We start from the raw sequence: 25,731 nt of genomic DNA on the forward strand, positions 1-25,731 counted from the left end.
ATGATCCTGGGTAACCAGCTCTAGGAGGTACTGCTTGGTCAGGGAAGTTGGACCAGGGGACCTTCAGATGTTCCTTCCAGCCTCAACCATTCCACAATTCTGTGAACAGAGAGGGGCCCCCAAGACAGAAATGCATGCACATGTAGACACTTGGCTTTTGAGGCAAGCTACAGTGTCCATAAGTAATCTGTAACAGTCCATACCCTTAAATAATATGCCCAAGATAGGTTAAAAAAAGCTCTCATTTCTTTAAAAGACAGAGAGAGAGAGAGACAAATTAGAGGTACTGTCAAAGCTCACAGTTCTTCCAGTCTCATTGCATGTCAAATGAGCAATCATGCTGGTACTTTGTGTAGAATCACTATTAAAATATTACCTTTGTGTGCTAAGGCCAGACTGCGGAGCACATCCCATGCTTAGTTTGCAACCTATCATGTTTCTATTCAAGACCCAAATCTCATCCAGACCAGGTGTCATATTTCTTTCACCAAGGTTGATAGCAAGTAACATTAAGAATCCAAATTGTAACATATGGAGATATCTGGGAAGTCAAATCCTCAGTCTCGCCTAAGGAGTCTGTAAACTATGAAGAAAATACATAAATAACTCAAAATTATAAGGACTATGAAGTCTTAAAACTAAAACATAATCCAGGTTAACACACACTCCTCACCAGTGACTATATGAATAATTTATACTTAAATAAGGTATATTTAACACAAAAAGGAAAACTTAAAGAAAGTTGAACAAAATTTGGTGTTAGGGCACACAGAAGCCCTTTGTAGCCGATTCCAGTAGTGGCCCTTGTTTTTTGTCTCCTACAGATGACTACAAAGTTCAATTCTACTTGGATATGATGTCTAACAGGGCAACACAGTGGTCACAATACAGCAAAACATCATACTATGTAAGCAAAAATATAGCTCATTGTAGAGTTTTCATTAATACGCAGGGACAGCACATAAAAAGGTCATTGGTCATGTATTACTCAAAGGCTACTTAATGGCTGCAAACTGCTAGTGAGCTTAAATTTTTTTTTTTTTTTTGGTCACATTACCTTTGAATAATGGGCAAGCTTTTGTGTTTTGGGAATGGGAAACCACTAGTGTTTTGTAGTTTTACTCCTTGTACTTAAGATTTTTTTTAAATTACAAGGTCACTAAAACTCATGAACACTGAAATAAAAATCATGCAGTAGTTAAGGTAAACCATCCAAGCAAGTTTTATTCATTAATATTCATAAATACACACAGCAGCTTCATTAGAGATTTTTTTTCATTTTTTCCTCTTCAGTTTGAATGTGGAGTATTAAGAGAGCTTTTTTGCACGTCAAGCTACAGGACACAGAGCTTTTTTTTCTCTGCACTGCAACCTATATTTATCTGCTAAAAGTAAAAATTGGTTAAGTGGAAATGATTATCGTATATATCTTTTCTCTTTTCCTTTGAATGTACACAATGTAACAAGAGTGACAGACCTGAAATTACAATCACCAAAACAAACCCAAGATAGTTGTTGTCCACTTTCATTGGCAAATACAGCACACAGGACATTGTCTGCAAAGTGGGATGCCATCAAAGAGGAGGCTCATTTCCTTTATTATTCTCTTTTAAATTTAGGTTTTCTAAAGCAACATCTAGAGGCATAATATCTACACAGCCCATAGCACCAAAATCAGCAATCTCTCCCCGTTCATCCTCATCTGAAGAGGAACTTTCTTCCTGCATCAAAGTGGACAGAAGAAGCTCTTGAACAAACAAGCTGTGATCTGCCTGTTCGCTTTCTTTTGATTGACGCTCTGCTTCTGACATCTTAGGATCATTCAACCTGCAGAGCAACACAGAAAGATAAGACAGGCTTAGTAGTATCATCAACAAAATTGCCTTTCTCTAATTGCCTAAACAGTTGGACTGATGCCTGCTGAATAAAATCTGAAAGCCATTCCTTTGAGAAACAACCTAGGTACTGCTGCACTTCTCTTGACATGTACAGATCTGACATTATCTGGTACTCCTGATGAAAGAATACAAACATTTAACAAACTTGTTCCAAGATGTTTCAAAAAAAAAATCCTTCATAGAAGTAGATTCTAAGGCTGAAGGGAAAATTAAATCTACTTCTGAGGTTTGTTTCCCCTCAGAGGGATTTTGTTTTAAGGGGCATTAAAATTAAGTCATCTCTTAAGTGTTCATTTTGTCCCAAGGACAACTTCTAAATGCAAGCATGACACAAAATACATTACGACACACATAATGCCCAGAGATTCCCAAAGCACAGTACATCATTCCCTTTACTTATCAGTCCATGCACCATCACCTAACAGAAGCAAGAGAATTGCTTGCTTCAGTTTTATCCTAGCTCACAAGATCAGTGACTGACATTTGCAGATACTTTCCTTAAACTAATGATTTTCAAAAAACTTTGGACTGAGATATTATCACAAGTTTTGATAGAAATCAGCATGACAGCAATAATTTATCACAACCCCAGTTTCTAGACACAGAAACTGTTTAAATGCTGTTGTTCTTTCTCAACATGCACCTTAAAAATATCCTCCCCTTTGAATCCAGAAAATCAATATTTTAAACCTCCAAAAAGAGCTGGAATGAGAGTGGGCAACTCTTCTATAGTAGAATGGACTAGATGATGGTTGTAGGTCTCTTCCAAGTGAACTATTCTGTTCTACAGAACTATAGGATCTAACTATACTTTCTGAAACAGATATGCATGCTAGTTATTAATAGCACAACTCTTCTTTGTTTTTTAATCCAAAATATTTTATATATAAACCTCTATTCAACCTTCAGCCTTCATTAAAGATTCATTTCCTATTAAATAAAACTAACTTTAAAGTTCTGTCCACTCACATTATCAGCATAAAATTTTGAAACATATTATTGTAAAGGCTCTTGTCTTATCAGAAGTAGTAGGGTAAACAAACACAGGTTAACAAGGCAATATCCCATATTTTTCTCTTCAAATTGAAAAACAAGTAATATTTATTCATTGCCTAGGAACAAACAGCAGGGTTGAAAAGGTGATGTTACAAATGCAAACAAAAGCATAGTATCTCAACTACAAACGTCATTAGTGATCTGGCAGTAGTTACACTGAACTCTATGTCCACAACAAGACAAGGAAAACAGAAATGGAAGAAGAGTTAAAACCACAAACCAAATTACCTCATAAGAAGAAACTGGGAATTCTGTATAGTCTGATGATTGTTTTCTGTGTTAGATGTATTGGTTGCTGCTATAGATTGTGTAAGAGTGGTGGGTATGCTGCTTGTGTTAGTGCGTCTATTGGCATTGCGTGCAGTTTCCAGTTGTTGTCTTGCTGCCTGTGCATGCTGTCTTTCCAACTGCAGTTGCATCTGCAGCTGCTGTAACTGAGAAGCAGAAGGGCCAGAAGAATTCAGCTGCCCTGCAGAACGTCTCACGCCTGATAACTGAGATAAAAGCTCTGCCAGAAAAGAGAGAAGTTTCTACAGTGAAATCTGTTTAAATTCATATCACACAACAGCATAATTATGTCCTGAATACCAGTATATCAATTTCTTTGCTTTCTAAAAACTTTCATCAATGAAATTCATGAAAAAATTGTATTGATTTGAAAAGCTTCATGGGCTATCCATTACAAGCACCCCATGTCTCAAAACCCATGGGAAGATTAAGAATTATTTAAAGAACTATGTATAAAAAAGTGTCAAAGCTTAAAGCTTTTAAAACTGATAAGGATCAACCTATGGAGAATACCATATATGCAGTATCTTGTGCAAGAATTCTCTAAAATTTTATTTTCAACTTAGTCAAAATAGTTATTAACCCCTTCAATTCTGACTTAAGTTGCTGGCTTTATGCACCTTCAGTGCATATTCCAGAGGGAAGCTGTGCTGCAGAAAAGACAAATAATTATAGCATAATTTCAGACACTTTTAGAAAATATTCAGTTCAGAAAGGCTTTTTAAATGCTGCATTATATGAAAAATATTTGACCACAAAAGCAGATTTTTTGGTGCACTTTTTGACCTCTGCTCAAAAGAGAAATTCTAATGATAAAAAAGTTAAATCTAGCCTGGATTCCTTTCCTCCAGAGTTCAAGACTGTGACAAATTATGTCCATGCTAAGCATTTCCCAAAATAAACATTAATAATGAGCTATTGCCCAGCAATTTGCTACATATTATATTCCACACAAAGTTGTGAGTACTACTTTGTTGTGTATGATACAAGGAGGGCAGAAGTAGTAGATTACCTTTTTTCCTTATCCATCCAATCCCCATTAAAGCTGTAAGTCATTATTATAGGTCATGAAAATTTTCCTTCCATCTCACTTTCATGATATAATCATTTGAGACTAGGCTTTTCTTAGGGGAATAAAGCACAGTGCATCTGTTCTTTGCATCTGGAGCACCTGATATCATTATCAGCTACCAATATGTTATTTCACTAATTACTGATAACAACCACAAGGAGAAAAATAAATAAATAATATATACATGTCTGTTACAAGCACAAGTTCTACCTTCTGGTAGTATGTACTAATTATTACCCCAATACAAAGGAAGACTTATAACACTGCCAGGTAAGACATATTTTTCCTTGCTGTTTGTAAGATCACTTTGAATACAGCTTAACAGAACCCTAGTAGCAGATGTGAATTTGTGACACAGGCTTGGCATGACACAGACACAGAGCAAGAGTGCACTACATTGTCTGAGTGCAAAAAAACATTGAAACCAAAAAAAAAAAAAAAAAAAAAAAGAAAAGAAAAAAGACAAGACTCAAAGGAATACCCTTTTATTACACATGCTCCTAAATGAGATGGTCTTGTGAAGCTGAAATAAACCAAGGCAGCCACTTCATCTTTAACTCAGCTAAACTAACACCCACTGCATCAATAAAAGGAAGTGTTGCACTCCAGGATTCCAGGAGACACAAACATCCTCCCTTCTTGCACCAACTCTAGTGCTTTAGAGACCCACGACCTAACTTAAGTCATTAAGATGGCAAAAATTTTTTCATCCTCTTTTGCTGGGATATTTTTAGTAGCAGAAATGCAGCCTGAAGGTCTCAGGAAGTGACTTTCCCCCTCTATTTGGCATTGGGGCAAAGCCACACCCAGAGTTCTGTGTTCAGTTTTAGGCTCCCTGGACAAGAGACATGGACATAACAGCAAATCCAGTGGAGGGCCACCCAGATGATCAGAAGGCTAGAACATATTACAGGATGAAAGAGTGGGAGAACTGTTTTTGTTCAGACTAGAAAAGAATACTTTGTAAGATATCTTACTGCTGTCTGAATCTACCCAAGTGGAAGATACAGAGAGAACTAAGATAGACACTTATCATTTTTTACTATATGAGTGTAAGATTGATATCTCTAAGATTTTACATTAGCTCATCAAGTCCGAACCCCCCTGCCATGGGCAGGGACATCTTTCACTAGATCAGGTTGTTCAAAGCCCCATCCAACCTGACCTTGAACACTTCCAATGATGGGGCATCTACAGCTTCCCTAGGCAACCTGTCCCAGTTACAATGAGTTACCCTCCTTGTAAAAAAAAGTCTTCATTATGTCCAATCTAAACCTATCCTCTTTCAGTTCAAAACTGTTTCTCCTTGTCCTGTCACTACAGGCCTTCATAAAAAAACCCAACAACTGTCTTTCTTATAAGCCCTCTTTATATCTTGAAAGGTTGCAATAAGGTCTCCCTGGAGCCTTCTTTTCTCCAGGATAAACAACCCAACTGTCTCAGCCTTTCTTCATAGGAGAGGTGTTCTAGCCCTCTGATCATTTTTGTGACCCTCATCTGGATCCACTCTAACAGGTCCATGTCTTTTTTGTACTGCTGACCCCAGAGCTGGATGCACACTGGATGCAGGACCTTGCACTTGGTCCTGTTGAACTTTATGAGGTTCCCATGGGCCCTCAACTCAAGCCTCTCAAGGTCCCTCTGGATGGCATTCCTTCCCTCTAGGAAATCAACTGTTCTACTCAGCTTGGTGTCATCTGCAAACTTGCTGAGGATGTATTCAATCCCTCTGCATCATGGATATTAAATAGTACTAGTCCCAATACAGACCCTCGAGGGACACCACTTGTTACTGATTTCCACTTGGACATTGAGCCATTGACTGAAATTCTTTGGATGCAGCCATCCAGACAGTTCCTTATCTGTCTAACAATCCACTTGTCAAATCTATCTCTCTCCAATTTAGTGGCAAGAATGTTGTGACGGACAGCGTCAAAGGCCTTACAGAAGTCCAGATAGATGACATCCATAGCTCTTTCCCAGTCCACTAATGCAGTCCCTCCATGATAGAAGGTCAGTAGATTAGTTAGGCATGATTTGTCCTTGCCTAGGGCATGTTGGCTGTGTCTAATCCCTGCTTTCCATATGCCTTGACATAGCTTCCAGTAGGATCTGTTCCATGACCTTACCAGGCACAGAGATGAGGCTGAATGGTCAGGAGTATCCAGGGTTCTTTCTTTTTAAAAAAAATTATTTGGTTGTATATATTAACATGTGCTATAAGATTTTTCCTAAGGAAGCATTACATAATACATGGATACTGTAAAAAGATTGGATTAGTTAAAAGTAACAAGCATTAACAGAGGTACAAAACTCAACCTAGTCAGACTGAGTGCTGAGCTTGCATTGAACTATCAGCCTTTCCAGTTGAAGCCTTCACAGTGGAAAACATGAGACAGGTAAAAATGTATGTAACTTGTTACACAGATTACCTGTAAACAGTTTCTCTCCATTGGACACCTGGAATTAGATTCAGTTCCAAACATATGTGACAGTTTCCATTCTAAACTAAGAGAAAGGTCTGTTACCATGAAGCGCGATGTGGATGATGTGGGGACACGAGCTCTGAAGTGTGGGATTCAGATGCTTATGGGAGATGGGTAGATTTTGACAGCTGGAGATGGAATTTTTTTTTAATTTTATTTTAAACACAGAAGAGGGACTGTGTGTTTGAGGGCCTAAGTGTGATATTCATTTGTGAAGGAGTGTGCTCAACTCCTCCCTTTCCCCTCAGCAGATAAAACTCTCCACAGAAGCCTTCATTCAGTCATTCTTGTCTAGTTTGATGGATTCGGGGAATTACTCGTAAAGCTCCACTTTGGTTTCCTGTTTAATTGCATTTCATGCAATCATCTGGAAAGTTTGTTCCACATTAATGGCTTCCTTGGCACTGATTTCAAAGTAGGGGATGTTGTTTTTACTGTAGCACTAGGCTTGTACCTGTTTTGTGGTGACTTATCTGTTTTCTAGGTCAATCTTGTTTCCCAGCACAAAAAAAAAGGAGTCCTCAGGATCTCTTGGACTGGCCTGAATGAGGAATTAATCCCTTGAGCTGTCTAGGGTTTTAAATGTGTTGGGGGCCATGACAGCAAACACTAGGATGCAGCAGTCTGCTCTTTTGTAGAAGGCAGCTCACAGAGACTGATATTGTTCTCGGAGTGCTATATCCTACATCTGTATTGTCACTAGCCTGTTATCCACCATGACCTCTTTTGTCAGGAAGCCTGCACCTATCGTAGCTTTGTACTGGTTACTGAATTTCTTGTTTACATACTGGTTCATGTGTGATGTCTTTCCCATCCCAGAGTCTCCAACAATGATGACTTTTAGTAACACTTTCTTCCTATAAGTCATCTTCTACACTGGTGCATGTGCTATGGCACCTGGCCTGAGACTTGCTGCCCTTTTACTCTTCTAAAAAATGGGTGTGATGTCTCCCTTTTTCCAATGGCTGGGGACTTCACCTGACTGCCATGACTTTTCAGATATCATGGGGAGTGGCGTGGCAACTATATCAGCCAATTTGCTCAGGACCCTAGGATGCATCTCATCAGGTCCCATACAATTATGTACATTCAGGTTCCTCAGGTACTCATGAACCTGATGTTTACTTATAGTGGGAGGGACTTTGCTCCCCTAGTCCCCATCCTGCTGTCCATCCACTCAAAAATGAAAAAATACATTCATGCATGTCATATGAGGAGAGGCTAAGAGACCTAGGACTCTTCAGCCTGTAAAAGAAAAGGCTGAAGGGGGAGGAATCTTAGCAGTGTATATGAATACCTGATGGGAGGAAATGAAGAAAAGGAAGCCAGACACTCTATTGCCCACTGACAGGACAAGAGGCAATGGGCAGACATTAAAAAAGAAAAAATTTAAATCCATCTGAACACAAGAAAACACTTTTTGCTGTGAGGGTGACCAAATTCTGTAACAGGCTGTCCAGAGAGGTTGTGGAGTTCATCGGTAAGAATATTCAAAACCTGACTGGACATGGTCCTGAGCAACCTGCTCTAGATGGCCTTACTTGGGGGCAGGGGGGGAGGGAAGTTGGATGGGGTTGTAGTAGGTGATCTTAAAAGGTCCTTTCAAATGTCAACCATTCTTGCATGCCACCTGTGAACAGGTCAGTCATGGGAATGAGCCTAGAAGTCTCTAAAAGCACAAGCTAAAGGGGCAGTGTTTTTCATTTCAGAAGTTCCAGGTTCAGTCCTTGTAGACAATCCAATTAAGGGTACTTTTCATCAGTAAATACCCATCAATTGTGACATTGGGAAGCATTTTTAAAAAAACCCAAACTAACAGAAAAATAAGACAAGCATTTTCATCATGGACTTTGTTTCAAAGTCTTTTTAAAGACTCTGATCTAAAATCAGTGGTTACAGCTCTTACCAGCTATAGGATCCATGGTTTCTCTATTGCTTGGAGAATATGAACTCTGAGAAGATGAAAGCCCACTGCTGGAACTGCTAGTAAAGTGCATGTTTGATCTACGTGCACGGGGGCCTCCCAAACCTCGGCCTGGATGAAACATTCTACGTACATGCCGAACGCCACTAGATTCATCATAATCAAGCAGTTAAGAAAAGTCTATTGCTATCAACTATTAAACAGCAAGAACATTTACTAGATTGAATAACTGGGCAACACATTCCTCATTCATAAAACAATGATTCAACTTTATAAGTGAATAATAAGTAATCATAGCTATGGTGCCAGTCAGATCTACAGATGTGAACTCAAGGCACCCAGGGCTCCATGCACCAAATTCATCTTTCCCAGGCTTTTTATCATGTTTAAAAAATCTCAGGATGGATTCTATGCCTTTTGGATTAAAGTTTTTACTAGGTAATGCTACAAATGATGATGCATATTTAGCAGAACATATTGCTCAATAGACAAGGATTTTAACATCAAAATTGGGAAAGAAAGGTATTTAAGTACTGAAAATTATCTACAAAATTTTATTGCTATTCTCACCACACAAATGTGTTCTCCCAAGACAGTCTAGGTAAAGCTTCCTTTTACCTTAAGAAGAAGTAGCTTTAGTTCACCTTATCTCCAATTTTCTTATTTTCAAAAATAGCATGTTTATCACTTGTATAAAATCTATTATCTGCAGCAGACTGGTGCCCAATGTCTTATTCCACAATGCACAATTATGGTGTAGAATTAATTTCCTCACAATATCACTTAATTGAAAAATTTAAGACTGAAAAATTAAGATTTCTTTTGGCAAGTAAGAATATCCAATTACTATAATAAATACTTTCAGGAAGAATTGACTCTTTTAAATCTATTATACTATAGAGCATAAAACATTTCACTTGCAGGATTTAGGAGGGGGAGAAAATCTCCCTTGGGACAAAATATAATAGTCCAGCACAGATTGGTTTTTTCCTCCTCTGAATCTGTTGATACTGGATACTAGTAGTGACAGAACATTGTCACTAATATTTTACTGATTGACTGCTTCTCTCAGGTAGTTTGGGAAGCTTTCCATAGCTACATCTGACAGAAAAATGCCCCAATTCTGGTCTTTTTTAAAAGTTAACTTGGAAAATAAGATAACTAGAACATCCTTAATATAAATACTTTGAAAAATTCCAGCCTTAGTCTCATTTTGCAAAGTATCATAGTAGCTTGCTAACTGTACCTTTCAAAGTGTTTTCAAGAAAAATAACATTATTTAAATATACTAGTCAAGAGTATATTGATGTCTCACCCAACTATGCTGGGGTTAAAAAAAAGCACTTGGAACTCTTAACTCATTGCAAACATATACTGAAAACAACCAAGCTAGAACCATTTACAAGGTCAGGACTAAAGCCATGTTTAAACAGTAAAACAGTTGAAAATTGTTTAAGAAAGAAATGGAATTTAAAGAGCTGTCCAGAGTCTCCAGGGATAAAGGTGGTATCTTGTAGCATCTGCACAGGATTCTTCACAAGAAATATGTGCAGCCATTTAAAACAGCTTTAAATACCCTCCTAACTGCTACACAGAAGACTATATCCTTTCCTAAGCTGATAGCAACTGGGCAGGGGGAAATCTCTCCCCCATTTATTTTTTTTTAGTCTTAGCTGTCAGAAGATGTGAAATAGCACCCAACATGGAACAACTAGTCCAGAAACTCTCAATTTTTGTGAACTTGGCAACACTGATTGCTAAAGTAATGTTGTATGGAAACTTTTACATACATTTCCTATAATTATTTATATAGACTCTCCCCATCAGTTTTGTGATGACTGACACTGTGGCCTTACTAAGTAACTGAAAAGATTATTCTGATTTCTTTAGCTCTTATGCAACTAGTAATAAACATACATTTCCCAATTAAAAGTTATCTGTCATCACTGATGTGGGAGGGGAAGTAAAAGCTCCAGAATCATGAATTCTAATCCAACACTTCATCCACTTCAATAGGAAGTCAATTTCACTATGTAATTGGGACTGGCAATTTAAATGATAACAAATTTAAATACAGACAACAATCAAAGTGAAACCATTTCCTCTAATGTTGCTAGCAGTAGATATAATGAACTTGAGTTGTTAGGCCTTCTTTTTTTTATAAGAAGCCCTGAAAAAAAAAGGGCACTATCAAATTACACCAGGAGTGCATTTTTTAAAATGAGATACAGAAAGATCACTTAATGAGCTTTTAATGATGACCTGTACTTCCATGAAGTAAAAGTATCTTCTGAAATTATGTTATAAGTATTTGTAAAGCAAAAAAATAAGCCACATTACTATTCCTAAGACCAAGTAACAGAAAGAAAATTGTACTTAGAAGTGCAAAGAAACTGACAGTTTGAGCTCTTCAGCCATTGACAGTAGTTATAGCACTGTAATTTGCAGTTAACAAAGATAGCCCTAATCCCTAGGAAGTTTCCTGATAGGTATTCTAGTTATATCTTTAAAAAAGTCAATAATTAAGGGGCTGCAACTACCCTATTGAAATATAGTAATAAAACTAATCAAACATTTAAGATCCCTCGATTTCAAAGTTCAACGCATTCTCTAACACATGCTTTTAGTGAAATCTGCTTTCAGTCTTGTAATTATCTATAAAACACTACAGCATCTGAATTGCTGCTTTCCCAGACACAAAATGGCATCAGAACTAATGGCCAAGAAGGGTAAAAATTGCAGAAAGAAGCAGCTGGGCATCAGAAAGATCTTTAAAAGCTTTCGCTACCAGAAATAAAACAAAAACACACACCCACATTGTCAAGCAACACCTAAAGCCTATTCACAGTCTGATGGAGATATATATATATATATAAAATTCAGATGTATAGTTCCCCTATAACTAAACACCAATTCTAAAAAATAAGCTACACTGATGGAGCTACTTGACTACCTAAGTCAGAGCAAGTAGTTACAGCTATCATAAGGAACAGTCTATCCCTTTTCCCTCAACTTAAGAAAGGATATTAAATCTCTAGGAGCTCTGTGTTCCAGTGTAAGATGAGCTGCAAAGTCATCTGTGACATGATTAGGATCCCCTCCAGGTAATGCTGCACATATTGGACAGATCTGAAACAACAAAGTGAGAAAAAAAACCCAAACACAACCAAATTTACACAAATCACAAAACACAATTCAGAGTTGATCACTTGACATGGATTCTTATACTTTAAATATCACATTCTAATCCTACACCTAAACAGCCACAATTTAAAACAGTAAATGTGTTCAAACACAGCTGTTAATTGTAGCATCTTTTTAAGTCTCACTTTTCCTTGTAATTATGCTTTTAATAATATTGTGGAAACCAAAAAGTAAAATTTTCAAATCCTATCTGCAATGTTTCAGCTTTCAATATTGTCTTTATGTGTCAATTCCAGAACAGACAGTAGGTCTAATTACACAGGATTACTGCTTGAATGTACCTACATATGACATTATCAAGTTCATTTACTGTTCTTTGACTCCTCAAGCAACTTCTCATTCATCTCATCAGTGAAATGTAGGAAGGAGAATGAAACCAGATGTGAATATTCATTAATGTATCCCAACTGAGACCACCCACCACAATAACACAAGTAGAAATTTGGCATTATTATTCCTACCAAGTATTTTGAGAGATAGCATTATGGTTTTGTTTTTTCTCTTAAGCCTAAATCCACATTTAAGAAAAGTCTAGGGACACTTACTGCCATAACAGTCTTCATTTATTATTTTGATTTTTCCCCCCAATGACTGCAACCACCTGAGAGAAGCGTGCCGTAAAAGTCCTTTGCAACAGTTTTGCAGGCCAGCCTTCAAGCTTGACAGATCACATGTTAATAAGCCAGAAAGGAGAAACTTTGACACAGTATATGCTAGGTCTTAACTACTCTTGCAAGGATATCAACCTGGACTTTGCAACTGATAAGGCTGTAAATTAGTGGGGAGACTCCAGACTGGGAGGGGTGAGGGAATCAATAGAACCATACAAACCTATAAGAGAAATGCAGGGGGAAGGGAGAGCCAGGAGGAACAAAGGGGAGGGTAGACAGAAATGTGTATAAAGTGGACTGGTCACACGTAAAACAGAGGTGGTCAGTATGTTTATCTGACTGAGCCTGATCACCACAGTCTGCCCTGTCTTCCTATATCTTATTAAATTTTAACAATCTCTGCATAATGTCACTGTCTATCCCATGTGTATGTATGCTGCAAGGACTAAGTGCCAGCTACTGGTGAGACTTGTGTATGTATGAACAAAAATTGGTGCCAGATACTGGAGTCAGACTAGGGTTGTAGGTGTCTCTGTGACCTGTGGTGTCAGCTACTGGAACAAGTATCAGTAGTTGGAGGGGCCATAGCTGTTTAGACCTAGGGTGGGTACTACAAACTTTGTGCCTGGAGTGCCTGCAACTGTGGTGTTGGCTACTGGACTGAGTGGGGTCTTAAGATCAGCTACCAGAGTGAGTCATGGTCTCTGCCTCCAGCCACTGGGGCAGGAACAGTATGTGTCCCAAAACACAGCTAATGGGAGAAATCAGCATGAGTGAGGGGTCCAGCACTGGTAGCTGAAGCAGGACAACCAGTCACAGCCCATGTGGTGCCTGGTGTCAGCTGCTGGGGAAAAGGGAGTGGTGGCCTGCATCTTCCCCAAACCTGGTGTGCATGTGTATTGGCTAGCAAACTTCAATCTGGACCTAGCAAATGAGTAGAGAAGAGCCTCAAGTCTAGGCAGGAGTATTAAGCAGGCAAGACGCTGTGCTAGTATGCCCAGGGGGACTTGTGAATATGGAGCGTTTGTGAGATAAGTGCACAAGTGTTTGCTAGTGAGCATCAAGCTGGACTAGCTGGCAAATAGGAGACCTGAGAAGCAGGTAAGATTGCCTGGAATCCAGGCAGGGGTCCTGGACAAAGAGGGCCATGCCAGTACTCAAGGGATCACAGTGAACATATGTGTACTTGTGAATCTAGAGAGCATCACCTACCTTCATGAGCAGCAACCTTTTATCTCTACCAGATGAAGAGGAAGGAGGGAACTTGGTGGCCTATACTTATGTTTTATGCAAGTCCTACATGTAGGTGCTATTGAAGGCAGCACTGTGTCTGTGGTCATCTGTGTGATGAGCCATGTGTCAGTGTCCTCTGTGAGTGTACAGGTCTCCAAAATATGTGCTTGGCTTGAGTAGTGGCTGAACCTGCAAACGGGAAAGTGGCAGCTGCATCCCTCAGTCTGAACATGGGCCCTATGTCCCCAGTCTGGGCTTCAGCAGCTAAGCAGAAGGGAGTCCTGAGCTGGATAAGGCAGCCATGTTCTTAACATCCCTTAAAATTAACAGATCACCATATTACTTGAAATGAATTCCAGGATATTATTAAAAAGCCTTTAGCTAGTTAGCCTCCAAACATCACACTTGACAGTTTCTGGATCTGTTCCCTTATTACCATCACCTCCCCATGTATGCAGGTATACTGGTTTTGGCTGGGATAGAGTTAAATTTCTTCTTAGTAGCCCATATATTGCTATGCTTTGGCTTTGTGACCAAAGGAGTGTTGATAATACACCAATGTTTTAGCTATTGCTGAACAGTTCTCAAACATCATCAAGACCTTTTGTGTCTCTCACACTGCTCCAACAGCAGGTAGACTGGGGATGTACAAGTAGTTGGGAGGGGACACAGCTGAGACAGCTGATCCAAACTTACCAAAGGGATATTCCATACCATATGCCATCATGCTCAGCAATAAAAAACACAGGGAAGAAAGTAGGATGGTTCAGAGTTACAGTGTTTGTCTTCCCAAGAAATCATTACATGTGATAGAGCCCTGCATTCTTGGAGATGGCTAAACATCTGCCTGCCAATGGGAAGGAATTAATTAATTCCTTATTTTGCTTTGCTTGCATAGGCAGATTTTGCTTTCCCTATTATCTCAACACACAGGTTTTTGCACTTTTACCCTCCTTGTTCTCTCCCCCCTCTGCCATCCCATCCCATCCCATCCCCCTAGGGGCAGGGGAGAAGTGAGCAAGTAGCTGTGTATGCCGGTTGCCAGCTGGGATTAAACCATGACCAGTATTTTTGGCATGCAACCTAGGACTCAAAGGGTTTGAGATAATGACAGATTTGACCAGAGCATATTAGAGGGAACATGATATTATTATAGCTGTTTAACCACTACTGACCATAATATTAACTTATCTGTTCTCAATATTAGTTTATCTGATCTGTGCCATGCTCCCTTTTTTACTGTACACATTAAAGACTTTTTGGCTTCAGAAGACAACAGCAGCTGTCCCCATGGCCAACAGAGCCAGTTCCAATCAGCTCGAAGACAGACTTGTCCCTGGCTAAAGCTGAGCCAGTCAGTGATGGTGGTAGCATCTCTGTAATAATATATTTAAGAAAGTAAAAAAACTGCACAGCAGCAGCTGTGAGAGAGGAGTGAGGAAATATGAGAAAAATAACCCTCCAGACACCAAGGTCAGTGGAGAAGGAGGGGGAAGAGGTGCTATAGGCAGTAGAGATTCCCCTGCAGCCAGTGGAGAAGACCAGGGTGACACAGGTTGTCCCCCTTCAGCCCTTGAAGGACCTCACATCAGATCAGGTGGATGTGCTCTGAAGAAAGCTGCAGGAAATGTTGAGGAGCTGAGTAATGCCCCTCTTTATCCTGACCAATGATCATTTTGCCATATTTTCTACCCATCCTGTTGCTGGGGAGGGAGGTGAGAGAGAGGAACTTGATGGGCATCTGGCAGTCAGCCAAGGTTGACCCACCCCACTCTGGACCTTTCACTTCAGTCTAGTTGCTGCCTTAATAAATACAAAATGAATCTGCTAAGTGTGACTGAGTAGCAGAAAAGTGATGTCTTCATTCTGAAATTTGATTCAAAGGTGATATCTGATTGCATTTCTTACAATTTTCAGACCTGCAAGCCTAAAAAAAACCCCTCTGCCTGAATGCTGCTTTTGAAAACCAATATCAACAGTAACAATCATCATAATTCCAGCCACATCTATCTGAATATGTCCTGCATTTCTGGCCATTATCCTTATCACTTGATGGGAGAAATAATAATTACTCCAGTTTTGAATCTAAAAATGAAAAATATATACACCAATAATTCATATGTTTTTAGGGAAGACCAAGATACTTGAGTCTCAGAACAGGCTGACCAGTTGTGAGAGACTGGAGGCCATTGCTGGCTCAAAACATTTCGGGTGCATGTGTGAGGGGAAGGAGCAGGTCGGGCCTTGCCTTTGGTGAGGTGATGCACTGCCCTGTACACCCCACTCTCTCTGGGCCTGTATCCCAGCCCCACAATGGCTGCCAATCACTGCCACACTGGATGCAATGCTCCACATCTCATCCCTGGAGCCTCAATCTAGCCCCAGAGTGGCCAGATGACCAGAAGTCCCACCTGAGGGAAGGGCCCAGGAAAGCCAAAGGGTACTTAAACCAAAGCATAAGGAGAGCACCCGTCTTGACCCTACCTCCTCTTGGAATTTCTATCAGCTGAACACTGCTGGAACCTGGAGTGGCAGCTATGTTTGTTCTTTTCTATATTTATTGTCTTTCTCTTTCTTCTAATTCCCTCTTCTTGGAGTTTTGACTAACTTAAAATCAAATGGGCTTGGAGTTTGCTAAGTTGAATGGACTGAAGTTAATGCTTTGTGAAATGCTTTATGTTGACTGAATGTTGCTCTAAACTTTTAACAAAGTTCCCTGATTTTGTGAAGTTGCCAGTAACTTTTGTTTTTTTTCTTGTTGTTTGACCTCTTGAGAATATCTTGATGGTATTTCTCCTGCGCATCTAACTCAGAGTACATGAAAAACCGTAAGCCATTTTAAGAGGCTCGTCAAGAGAGTTTTTGGGGGGGTCTTAGACCAGTTTTAATTCTTCTACTACTCCTTGATATCAGGCCCTTAGCAGGTGCTAAGGGGAGAGATTGTCCTTCTCCCACATAAGTTCTCAAAAAATTTTTCTTCAAGCATGCACATTTCTATAGGGATCTACAACAAAAATAACTAGACAACAGTTCCCTGAATGTCCTTCTGTAATGATACATTCCTCAGGCATAAACAGTATTCACACACAAATATGAATATATTCTCTACTGCTGGAAAGATATCCAAATTTCTTGGTCAAGAATTTAACTTAGGATTGATAACACACATAACTGTTGAATTAGTGAAGTGGGTGTTAGAAATAAATACAAAACATACACCTGAACCATAAAGGGAAATCTAAAAACAGGGCTACTAACTTTCCTAAAAAGAAAATTGTCTGAACAAAAAGCAATGCAAGCATGTAGTTTCTCAACACTGTAATGAGGGTTGAGAACAAACTATTTCTAAGAGTATCAAAATCCAAGTTATTTATTATTTTATTGCTTCAATAGCAAAGAAGTCACCTTGCATTTCAGAAAAATTTCAGACCTTCTGGCACAAGGAACAGTAACATCTAGATGTAGACTTGAGAAGACTCGAGGGAAATGCTTACTGACAAAAAACAAAAGCAAAACAACTGTTGCAGTAGGCTATTTATATGGTATGTAATTGCTCTGCATCAATGGCCACTGTTGAAATCATCAGAAAAAATCAAGTGAAAGGGTTGAGGGAAACAGCAGGGGCCACTTTATTAAAAACCCCCAAAATACTGAAAATCAATATATCAATATTTTAAAAAGTTTTTATTTTTACAAAGGTTTAACCTTTTCTGTAACACCAGGATTTAGTGGCCTGAACAACAAGGACTCAGGGACTCGGCTGCATAACTGACTCAGACTGATGAGGGAGTGCTGTGAGAAATTTTAGAGAGAGGTAAAGGTGATGATGTAGGCAATGTTAATAGCTCAAGGAGTCAATAGGGAAAACACCAGCATAATGTGTATGTATGCTACATACCTTCCTGGTCCACATTCAAATTACAACATACTTCAAGAAAAAAAACCACCTCATTTTCTGGATATTTTCATATACTTTTACTGTAATTTAAAAACAATGCTGAAGCGGCTTACCACCTCTGTTGATGTTTCTGCATGTTCAGAAGAAACATGTTCCTGAAGAGATGTTTCTGTAAAACCCATCTTTCCACAATAAGGACAAGTAAAGGACTGTGGCTGCTCTACAGAGAAAGCTTCTCCACCATAATACAAATCTGGAAAAGATGATATTTTAGGAATGGCTCTTTTCAACCAGGATAGCACATTATTTATAAAACTTCTGTATATATACACTTGCGTACAAGTAATCACTGTAAATTTCATTAACTAATTAATCAAAATAAACATTTTCCTTCAGCACAACGTGTATATGCCAATACTATAAAGCTGTTCAATGACTCAACTTCCAAAAAAATAAACAGACTACATGATTTTTACACTAGCAAACAACATGGCTCTTCCTGAATGTTAGAAAACTAAGTCTGATGGTGCTGGTGAACCATCATTTTTCTCCCTATCCTTGTTTTTACCATAGGTGAGCTTGCATTACAGGTAAAATCACTGTAGATGCATTGTGCTCTCACAGCAAATCTATGTTAAATACTGTAATTCAAAATGACTCGGTGACACCAGCACTTCATATGTTGATATTGGTGCCATAGCTGAACCAGTGTTTAACAATATGGGGAGCTAATTCCTGGCTAAATGAATCATCTTCTAATAGTAAAGACTCAAGCTAAAATGTAGTCAATCTATCCAAACCTCAAACTTGGCATTTTAAAGCTTAACTTCATGTAAGCAGCTCACATTTTTGCAAAAGGTAGCTGGAGGGTTTTGATCTTGTACCCTTATAAGCACCCAAGATTAACTTACACCACAGGAACTTAAACAGAAGTAACATAAGTTCTTAATATGATATTCCTGGAAAGTGGTACTACCTTATTTGTCTAGTTAACTCCTTGAAAATGGCAGGAACAGTGAGAAAACCATATGCTTCCACATAATACAAACCATAAAGCATCCTCAGCTTAGTATGTAGAGTCTGTGGCTCCCTGCCAGCAATTCTTTTTCAGAAACACCAAAACTGGGAAATCTGCTCTGAATTTCTTTGCTGTTCTGTCAAAAAGTATAATTTCTATAGAGTACTAGATATGCATATCCCTGTTCTTTAATAGACTTATTGCAATGCTTTCTGCCCTTTGCTGGAATAGCATACCAATGTTTGTGCCCATTCAGCATTTTAAAGTTTATGTCTAGCAAGCATCTTTTCCCAGAATCACTCTAGGAACTGAAAAACAATACAACTGTCACCATTCAGAATTTCACCTTCCTCATTCAGAAATACTAGATTGTGCATTGACTTACAGAAGAAGTGAGACAACTAGGCTCATAAACACAAACACAGCCGAAGCTGAAAGTCACTAGTGCTTCTTATTAATTTCCTGCAGTCTCACATGAGTCCCTATACTGGTCCAAGTCTCAAAATTCGAGCCCGTGACTAAAGCTCCTCCAGTAACCTCTCATTAGTATGTATTTCACAGCATTTCAAGGCTGCTAAGCACTAAAATAATTGATCAGGTGTGTCAGGTTGACCTTGGCTGGCCACCAAGTGCCCACCCAAGTACTCTCATTCTCCCCCTCCTCAACAGGACATGGGGAGGAAATAAGATGGAAAAGCTCATGGGTCAAGATAAAGACATGGAGATTGCTTACCGGATATTGTCAGGGGCAAAATACACTCCTACATGGGCAAAATTAATTTATTGCAAATAAAAATCGTGTAAGATAGCAAAGAACAAAGACAAAACTAAAACCACATTCCCCCTCCACCCTTCCCAGGCTCAATTTCACTCATGATTCTTGTACCTCCTTCCCCCACAAGAAGTGCAGGCAGATGGGGAATAAGGGGTTGCAGTCAGTTCAAAACACTTCATCTCTGCCACTAATTCTTCCTCACACTCTTCCCCTGCTCCAGAGTGGGGGATGGTGCCTCACACAGGGTTCAGTCCTTCACAAAACTGCTCCAACGTGGGTCCTTTTCCACAGAGTACAGTCCTTCAGGAACAGACAGCTCTAGCATGGGTCACCCATTTGCCAGAAAAACCCATCCTGCTAGAAAAACCTGCTCCTACTTAGGCTATTTCTCTACCAGGCTGCAAGTCCTGCCAGAAGCCTGTTCCTGTGTCTGGCCCTCCACAGGCTGCAGGGCTGCTCTGATGTGGTCCACTACAGGCTGCAGGGGAACATCTGCTCCAGAGCCTGGAGTAACTCATCCCCCTGCTTCTTCACTGACCTTGGTGTTTGCAGGGTTGTTCCTCTTGCATTTTTCTCACTCTTCCCTCACAGCTGCTGCACAGTGCTTGTTACCCTTTCTTAAATATTTTATCACAGAGGCACCACCAGCACTGCTGATTGGCTCACCTTTGGCCAGTGGCAGGTCTGTCTTGGAGCCAGCTGGAATTGGCTCTGTCTGACATGGGGGCAGCTTCTGGTGTCTTGTCACAGAAGCCAGCTCTGCAGCCCTCCTGCCCACCCCCCTAAAGATCCTGGCAAGTATTCTGACAGAATTATACAATTGCACATTAATTTCAATAGATCTCCAAGCTATTCCTGACATCAATCTATTTGGTTCATTGCCCCATCACAACCCAGAATCTGAACAAGGTTTCAAGCACAGATTACCACAGAATCACAGAATGGTTTGGGTTGGAAGGTGCAGCAGTGTGGGATTTAGATGGTGGATACTGCTACCTATACTTGTTCCCCAAAAAGCATCTCCTGTGGAAAAGCCACTTGGGTAGGCATTCAGGCAAAGCAGTCAAGTCCACATACCACACTCACCACGGTGTGGCAGTTTCAGTTCAAAACCAGACAGAAACACTTAATTTCATATAGTGATTTTGGTTTGTTAAAATTTGAGATTTTACTAATTTTGAGATTTCTCAACCAATTGCCTGATGAGTGTGGTGGGTTTCAGTGTTGGTCAATCACCTGTGTAGTCACTTTTTGTTGTGAGATATGAAGATAGGATTAGGAGAAAGGTAAAGCAGGCTCAAAACTTTAAAAGGGTATAAAGAAAATTTTATTAACAGTAACTAAAAGAAAAAAAGTAGTAAGAATTAAAACAAATCCTTCAGAACACTTCTCCTCTCCCCACAACCTTTTCTTTCTCGCTGACAATGTAAAGAAACAAAACCTAAAATTTCTAGTCAGTTTACTGCCTCTAAAGTAGTCTTTCTTCAGTTCACTTAGGGAGAGCAGTCCTTTTTGTTAATGTTATGGAGACTTCTCCACAAGAGTGAAAAAACCAGTTCTCTCGTGGTTCACAATTTCCTTACCGATAACAGCCGCCCAGGGAACCCTGTTATCATGAAGTCCCTCCCATTTTCTACAAGCCTTCCCAGAGCTTGTTGATGGGCCATGTCAACTTATGGGGTATTGTTTTAAAGATGAGTTGTTCAAAGGCAAAAGTTTTTTTTATCTATCTCTAAAATCATCTTCATCCTTGGGAACAGAGATCTTCTTTTCCTGGGGGCACAGGACTACTCTCTTTCTCTGTTCAAACTTCTCATGGGATCACAGCTACTTTAACATCTGCTTACTTTAGCATGGAGGCCTTTGTGCGATATCAATTTGAACCCTTCATCTCCCCATAGTTTCATGCGTTATAGGGAAAAAGAGTCTTTTCTCCATAGCTTACAAGAGAATTTCAGCTCTAAAATCAAGGTATCTCCTCATTCCTCCCACCTGCGACTTAATTTCTTTCTCACTGACTATGATGTCCTTATGTTGTTCTTTCACATGTTTGCATATTGTTTCTTTCTCTCACTTGAGGGCGGATTGAAGCACTGAAAGAGTTAACATGTTGCTTGGGCCCTTCAAATGGTCACCTGAGCCACCGGGTAACTTGTGGGGCTTACTTTCTAGTAGGGTCAGCAAAACAAGCTATTGGGCCCATACCCCGAAAATTATGGTTCAACTCCTTCCCCTGCTAATGAACCCCCAGGCAAAACTAATTTTTATTATTAGTTTACTCCTAGGAACAACCATTACAATCTCAAGTAACCATTGAATTATGGCCTGAACCGGCCTTGAAATTATTACACTTGCCATCCTGCCATTGATCTCAAAATCCCACCACCCATGAGCCATTGAAGCTGCTACTAAATATTTCCTAACCCAAGCAGCTGCTTCAGCTCTAGTCCTATTCTCTAGCATAACTAACGCACGACACACTGGACAATGAGATATTACTCAACTTACCCACCCTACATTCTGCCTAACCCTAACCTCAGCAATTGCAATAAAACTAGGACTAGTCCCATTCCACTTCTGATTTCCAGAAGTACTCCAAGGCTCTCCTCTCACCACCGGCCTCCTCTTATCCACTGCCATAAAACTCCCTCCAATCACACTGCTGTATATAAGTTCTCCCTCATTCAACCACACACTTCTAAACATCATGGCTATCCTCTCAGCAGCCCTTGGAGTATAAATAGGATTTAACCAAACACAAATCTGAAAAATCCTAGCTTTTTCTTCCATCTCCCACCTGGGCTGAATGGCGATTGTTATCACCTACAACCCTAAACTTACCCTCTTCAACTTCTACCTGTACGCTATAATAACCGCAACTGTCTTCCTCACTCTAAACTCAAAGTCCTAAAACTATCTACCCTAATAACTGCGTGGACTAAAATCCCCTCACTAAATGCAATATTACTTCTAACCCTACTTTCTCTTGCAGGACTCCCTCCCCTAACAGGATTCCTGCCCAAATGACTTATTATCCAAGAACTGACTAAACACGATATAGCCCCAGCAGCCACACTCATCTCCCTTCTCTCCCTACTAAGCCTGTTCTTCTACCTTTGCCTTGCATACTGCACAACAATTACACTCCCCCCCCCCCCACAAATCACATAAAACAATGACGCACTAACAAAGCAACCAACATCCTAATTGCTGTCTTAACCACCTTATCTGTCGTCCTCTTTCCCATTTCCCCCATAATCCTCACCATCGTCTAAGAAACTTAGGATTACCTAAACCGAAGGCCTTCAAAGCCTTAAACAAGAGTTGAACCCTCTTAGTTTCTGCTAAAGTCCGCAGGCTACTACCCTGCATTCCGCATCCCCTGAATGCAACTCAGGTACTTTAATTAAGCTAGGACCTTCCAATTTACTAGACAGATGGGCTTCGATCCCATGACACTATAGTTAACAGCTATATGCCCTAACCAACAGCCCTCTGCCTAAGGCTCTGGTACATAATTAATGCACATCAATGAGCTTGCAACTCACTATGAACTTCACTACAGAGCCGATAAGAAGAGGAATTGAACCTCTGTAAAAAGGACTACAACCTAACGCTTATACACTCAGCCATCTTACCTGTGACATTCATTAACCAATGACTATTTTCAACTAACCACAAAGATATCGGAACCCTCTACCTAATCTTCGGCGCATGAGCCAGAATGGTGGGTACCGCCATAAGCCTCCTCATCCAAGCAGAACTAGGCCAACCTGGAGCTGGGGCTGTATCAAGATCGGCTTCATGGTTGGTCTTCGGTTTTCTCTGCATTCAATTCCAGCTGCAGGGCCACTCTGCACGGCTGCAGGGCTGCCTCTGGTCGCAGCCGCGCTGGGGGGAGGGGACCTGACGCAAGATCTTAACAGCCGCGGCCAGCCCTGCTCCGGACAGGGCTCTGCAGCCTCCCCTGCCTTCCTGCCTGGCAGCTACCGGGGCCCAGCCTGGCCAGAGCGGGGCTCGGAGTCCCCCTGACCCCCCCGGCCTCCCATGGCAGAGCCTGCCTGGCCTGGCCCAGCCTGGGATGGGGTCCAGCGGGCCCAGGGCATGTTACCTTCTTGCCGTCTGGGAAAGAAAAAGGAAGTTCCCGGGTTTCTTTCATCTTTAACATGTGTTTTTCACAGAGGTGCGTCCAGCTTCTCAGTGGTTCAACAGACTGTCAGTTACACACAAAGCTTTTGCATCACTTCCCTAAATTCCTCCCATGTCAAACTATGACACACGGCTAGCTCAGCAAAGAGAGGCAGAAGGGCCTTTTGTATGGTCAGTTCCAGCAAAGGTTTATTGCAGCATGCCAAAGGGAAACCAGAGACAAAAGACGAGATCATGTGGTCTCCACAAGGTTAAGTATGGGAGGGCACGGGGGTGGTACAAAGGGCAGGGCAAAGGCCATTGGCCTACAGGGAAGACGGGGCCAGCCACCAGGGATACCACAACCAATGAGGAAACAGGGAAAGGAGAAACTACTAGAATTTGGAACATATGGGAAAGGGAACTGGAGTGATTCATGGTGTTGTGCAAGACTCCATGGGGAAGTCTTTTCTGCCCGCCTAGGTGGGGAAATCTCTATAGTAAATTCTTCCAAGGCAAGGCTCCAGGGAATTCCCTGAGGGGGAAGGATTCAAAGGATTCTACAGGAAGGGACTTGAAGATCATCTAGTTCCAACCAGGAGAATCTGGATGATCCTCTCTCCTTTCTTGAATACTTCTGTTGCCATGTACCCCCACGCAATGATGTAATCGATGTACTGCAGATGTTCTGGATCCTCACCCTTTTCCAGTGCAGCCTGGATGAGTCCATGGCAGATGGTGGGGCTGTGCTTCCACCCCTGGAGTAGTCGGTTCCAGGTGTACTGCACACCCCTCCAGGTGAAAGCAAACTGTGGTCTGCACTCTGCTACTAGAGGAATGGAGAAAAAAGCATTTGCAATGTCAATAGTGGCTTAACATTTCACTGCCTTGGACTCCAGGTCATTGTGGAGTTCCAGCATGTCTGGCACAGCAGTGCTCAGTGGTGTAGTCACTTCATTCAAGGCACGATAGTCCACAGTCAATCTCTATTCCCCTTCAGATTTGTGCACAGGCCAAATGGGGCTGTTGAAGTGTGAGTGGGCTGTGCTGACCACCCCTTGACTCTCCAGCTCACGGATCATCTTGTGGATGGGAATCACAGCATCTCGATTTGTCCAATACTGCCAGAGGTGCACTGTCAAGGTGGCAATTGGTACTCGCTGTTCCTCCACCCTCAGGAGTCCTACTGCAGAAGGATATTCTGACAGTCCAGGCAAGGTGTTCAACTGCCTAATGCCCTCTGTCTCTACAGCAGCTATTCCAAAAGCCCACCTGAGTCCCTTTGGGTTTTTGAAATACCCACTCCGGAGGAAATCTATGCCCAGAATACATGGGACCTCTGGAGCAGTCACAATAGGGTGTTTCTTCCACTCTTTTCAAGTCAGGCTCACCTCAGCTCCCAGCAGGGTCAACTGCTGCAATTCCCCCTGTCACACCAGTAATAGAAACAGGTTCTGCCACCACATCCTGATGGGATTAATGTGCACTATGCACCAGTGTCATCTAAGGCCTTGTATTTTTGTGGTTCTGATGTGCCAGGCCATCTGATCCACACTGTCCAAAAGACACGATTCTCCTGTGCCTCTGCCTTGCTAGAAGCAGGGCCCCTCTAGCCCTGGTTATCATTCCCTCCCTGGACATACATTCTAGAGGTTTCTTTAGGGGATTTGACATGTCGTCCTCCCTTCCCTTATGTTTGGCAGCTCAGCTATGGGAAAGTGGAGCTACTTTCCTTCTGGTGGAACTCCCTCACTCAGCATTTTGCTCCTTCAGTTCACACACCCATGCTGCCAGGGCAGAAGTGGGTTTTCCATCCTACCTTTTCATATTTTCCCCAGAGTCAAACAGGAAGAACCACAGCTCAGCTCATGGGGTGTACCCTCTCTCTCTAGCTGGGGGACATCTGCTTCTAATAACAGGGCCTTTGGTCTGTACTGAAGAGATTTGGAAAAGGTAGTCTTTAATCTCCTTCCTGAGTTTCTGATGAGTCTCCTCAATCCTGTCTTCCAGTTTTTGTATGCACTCTGACAGACATGTTTCCACAGTTGAAATTCTTGCTTGAGTTGGGCTGTGCACAGTGTCTGCATATGCCCGGGGCCTCCTCGCCATTGTATTCACTCTCGTCCCCCTCATTCTGCTT

The 25,731-nt window shown here is 41.0% G+C and overlaps 1 protein-coding gene and 1 pseudogene across 1 annotated transcript in view; both read right to left on the minus strand.

Annotated features, from left to right (window-relative positions):
• Positions 1-1,198: 1,198 nt before the first annotated feature.
• LOC103824839 (E3 ubiquitin-protein ligase KCMF1-like) overlaps positions 1,199-25,731 on the minus strand; it is a 106,880-nt gene continuing 82,347 nt past the window's right edge. The window contains exons 3-7 of the mRNA XM_050986462.1: positions 17,784-17,923; positions 11,752-11,853; positions 8,707-8,881; positions 3,183-3,462; positions 1,199-1,827 (exon numbers count right to left, since the gene is read on the minus strand). Coding sequence (XP_050842419.1) covers positions 1,575-1,827; positions 3,183-3,462; positions 8,707-8,881; positions 11,752-11,853; positions 17,784-17,923 — 950 coding nt within the window. The 3' untranslated portion in view covers positions 1,199-1,574. The remainder of the gene's footprint in view (positions 1,828-3,182; positions 3,463-8,706; positions 8,882-11,751; positions 11,854-17,783; positions 17,924-25,731) is intronic.
• On the minus strand, positions 3,472-8,700 carry LOC127060984 (ras-related protein Rab-7a-like; annotated as a pseudogene).

The sequence above is a fragment of the Serinus canaria genome, chromosome W, assembly GCF_022539315.1.
Source record: "Serinus canaria isolate serCan28SL12 chromosome W, serCan2020, whole genome shotgun sequence".
Lineage (NCBI taxonomy): Eukaryota > Metazoa > Chordata > Aves > Passeriformes > Fringillidae > Serinus > Serinus canaria.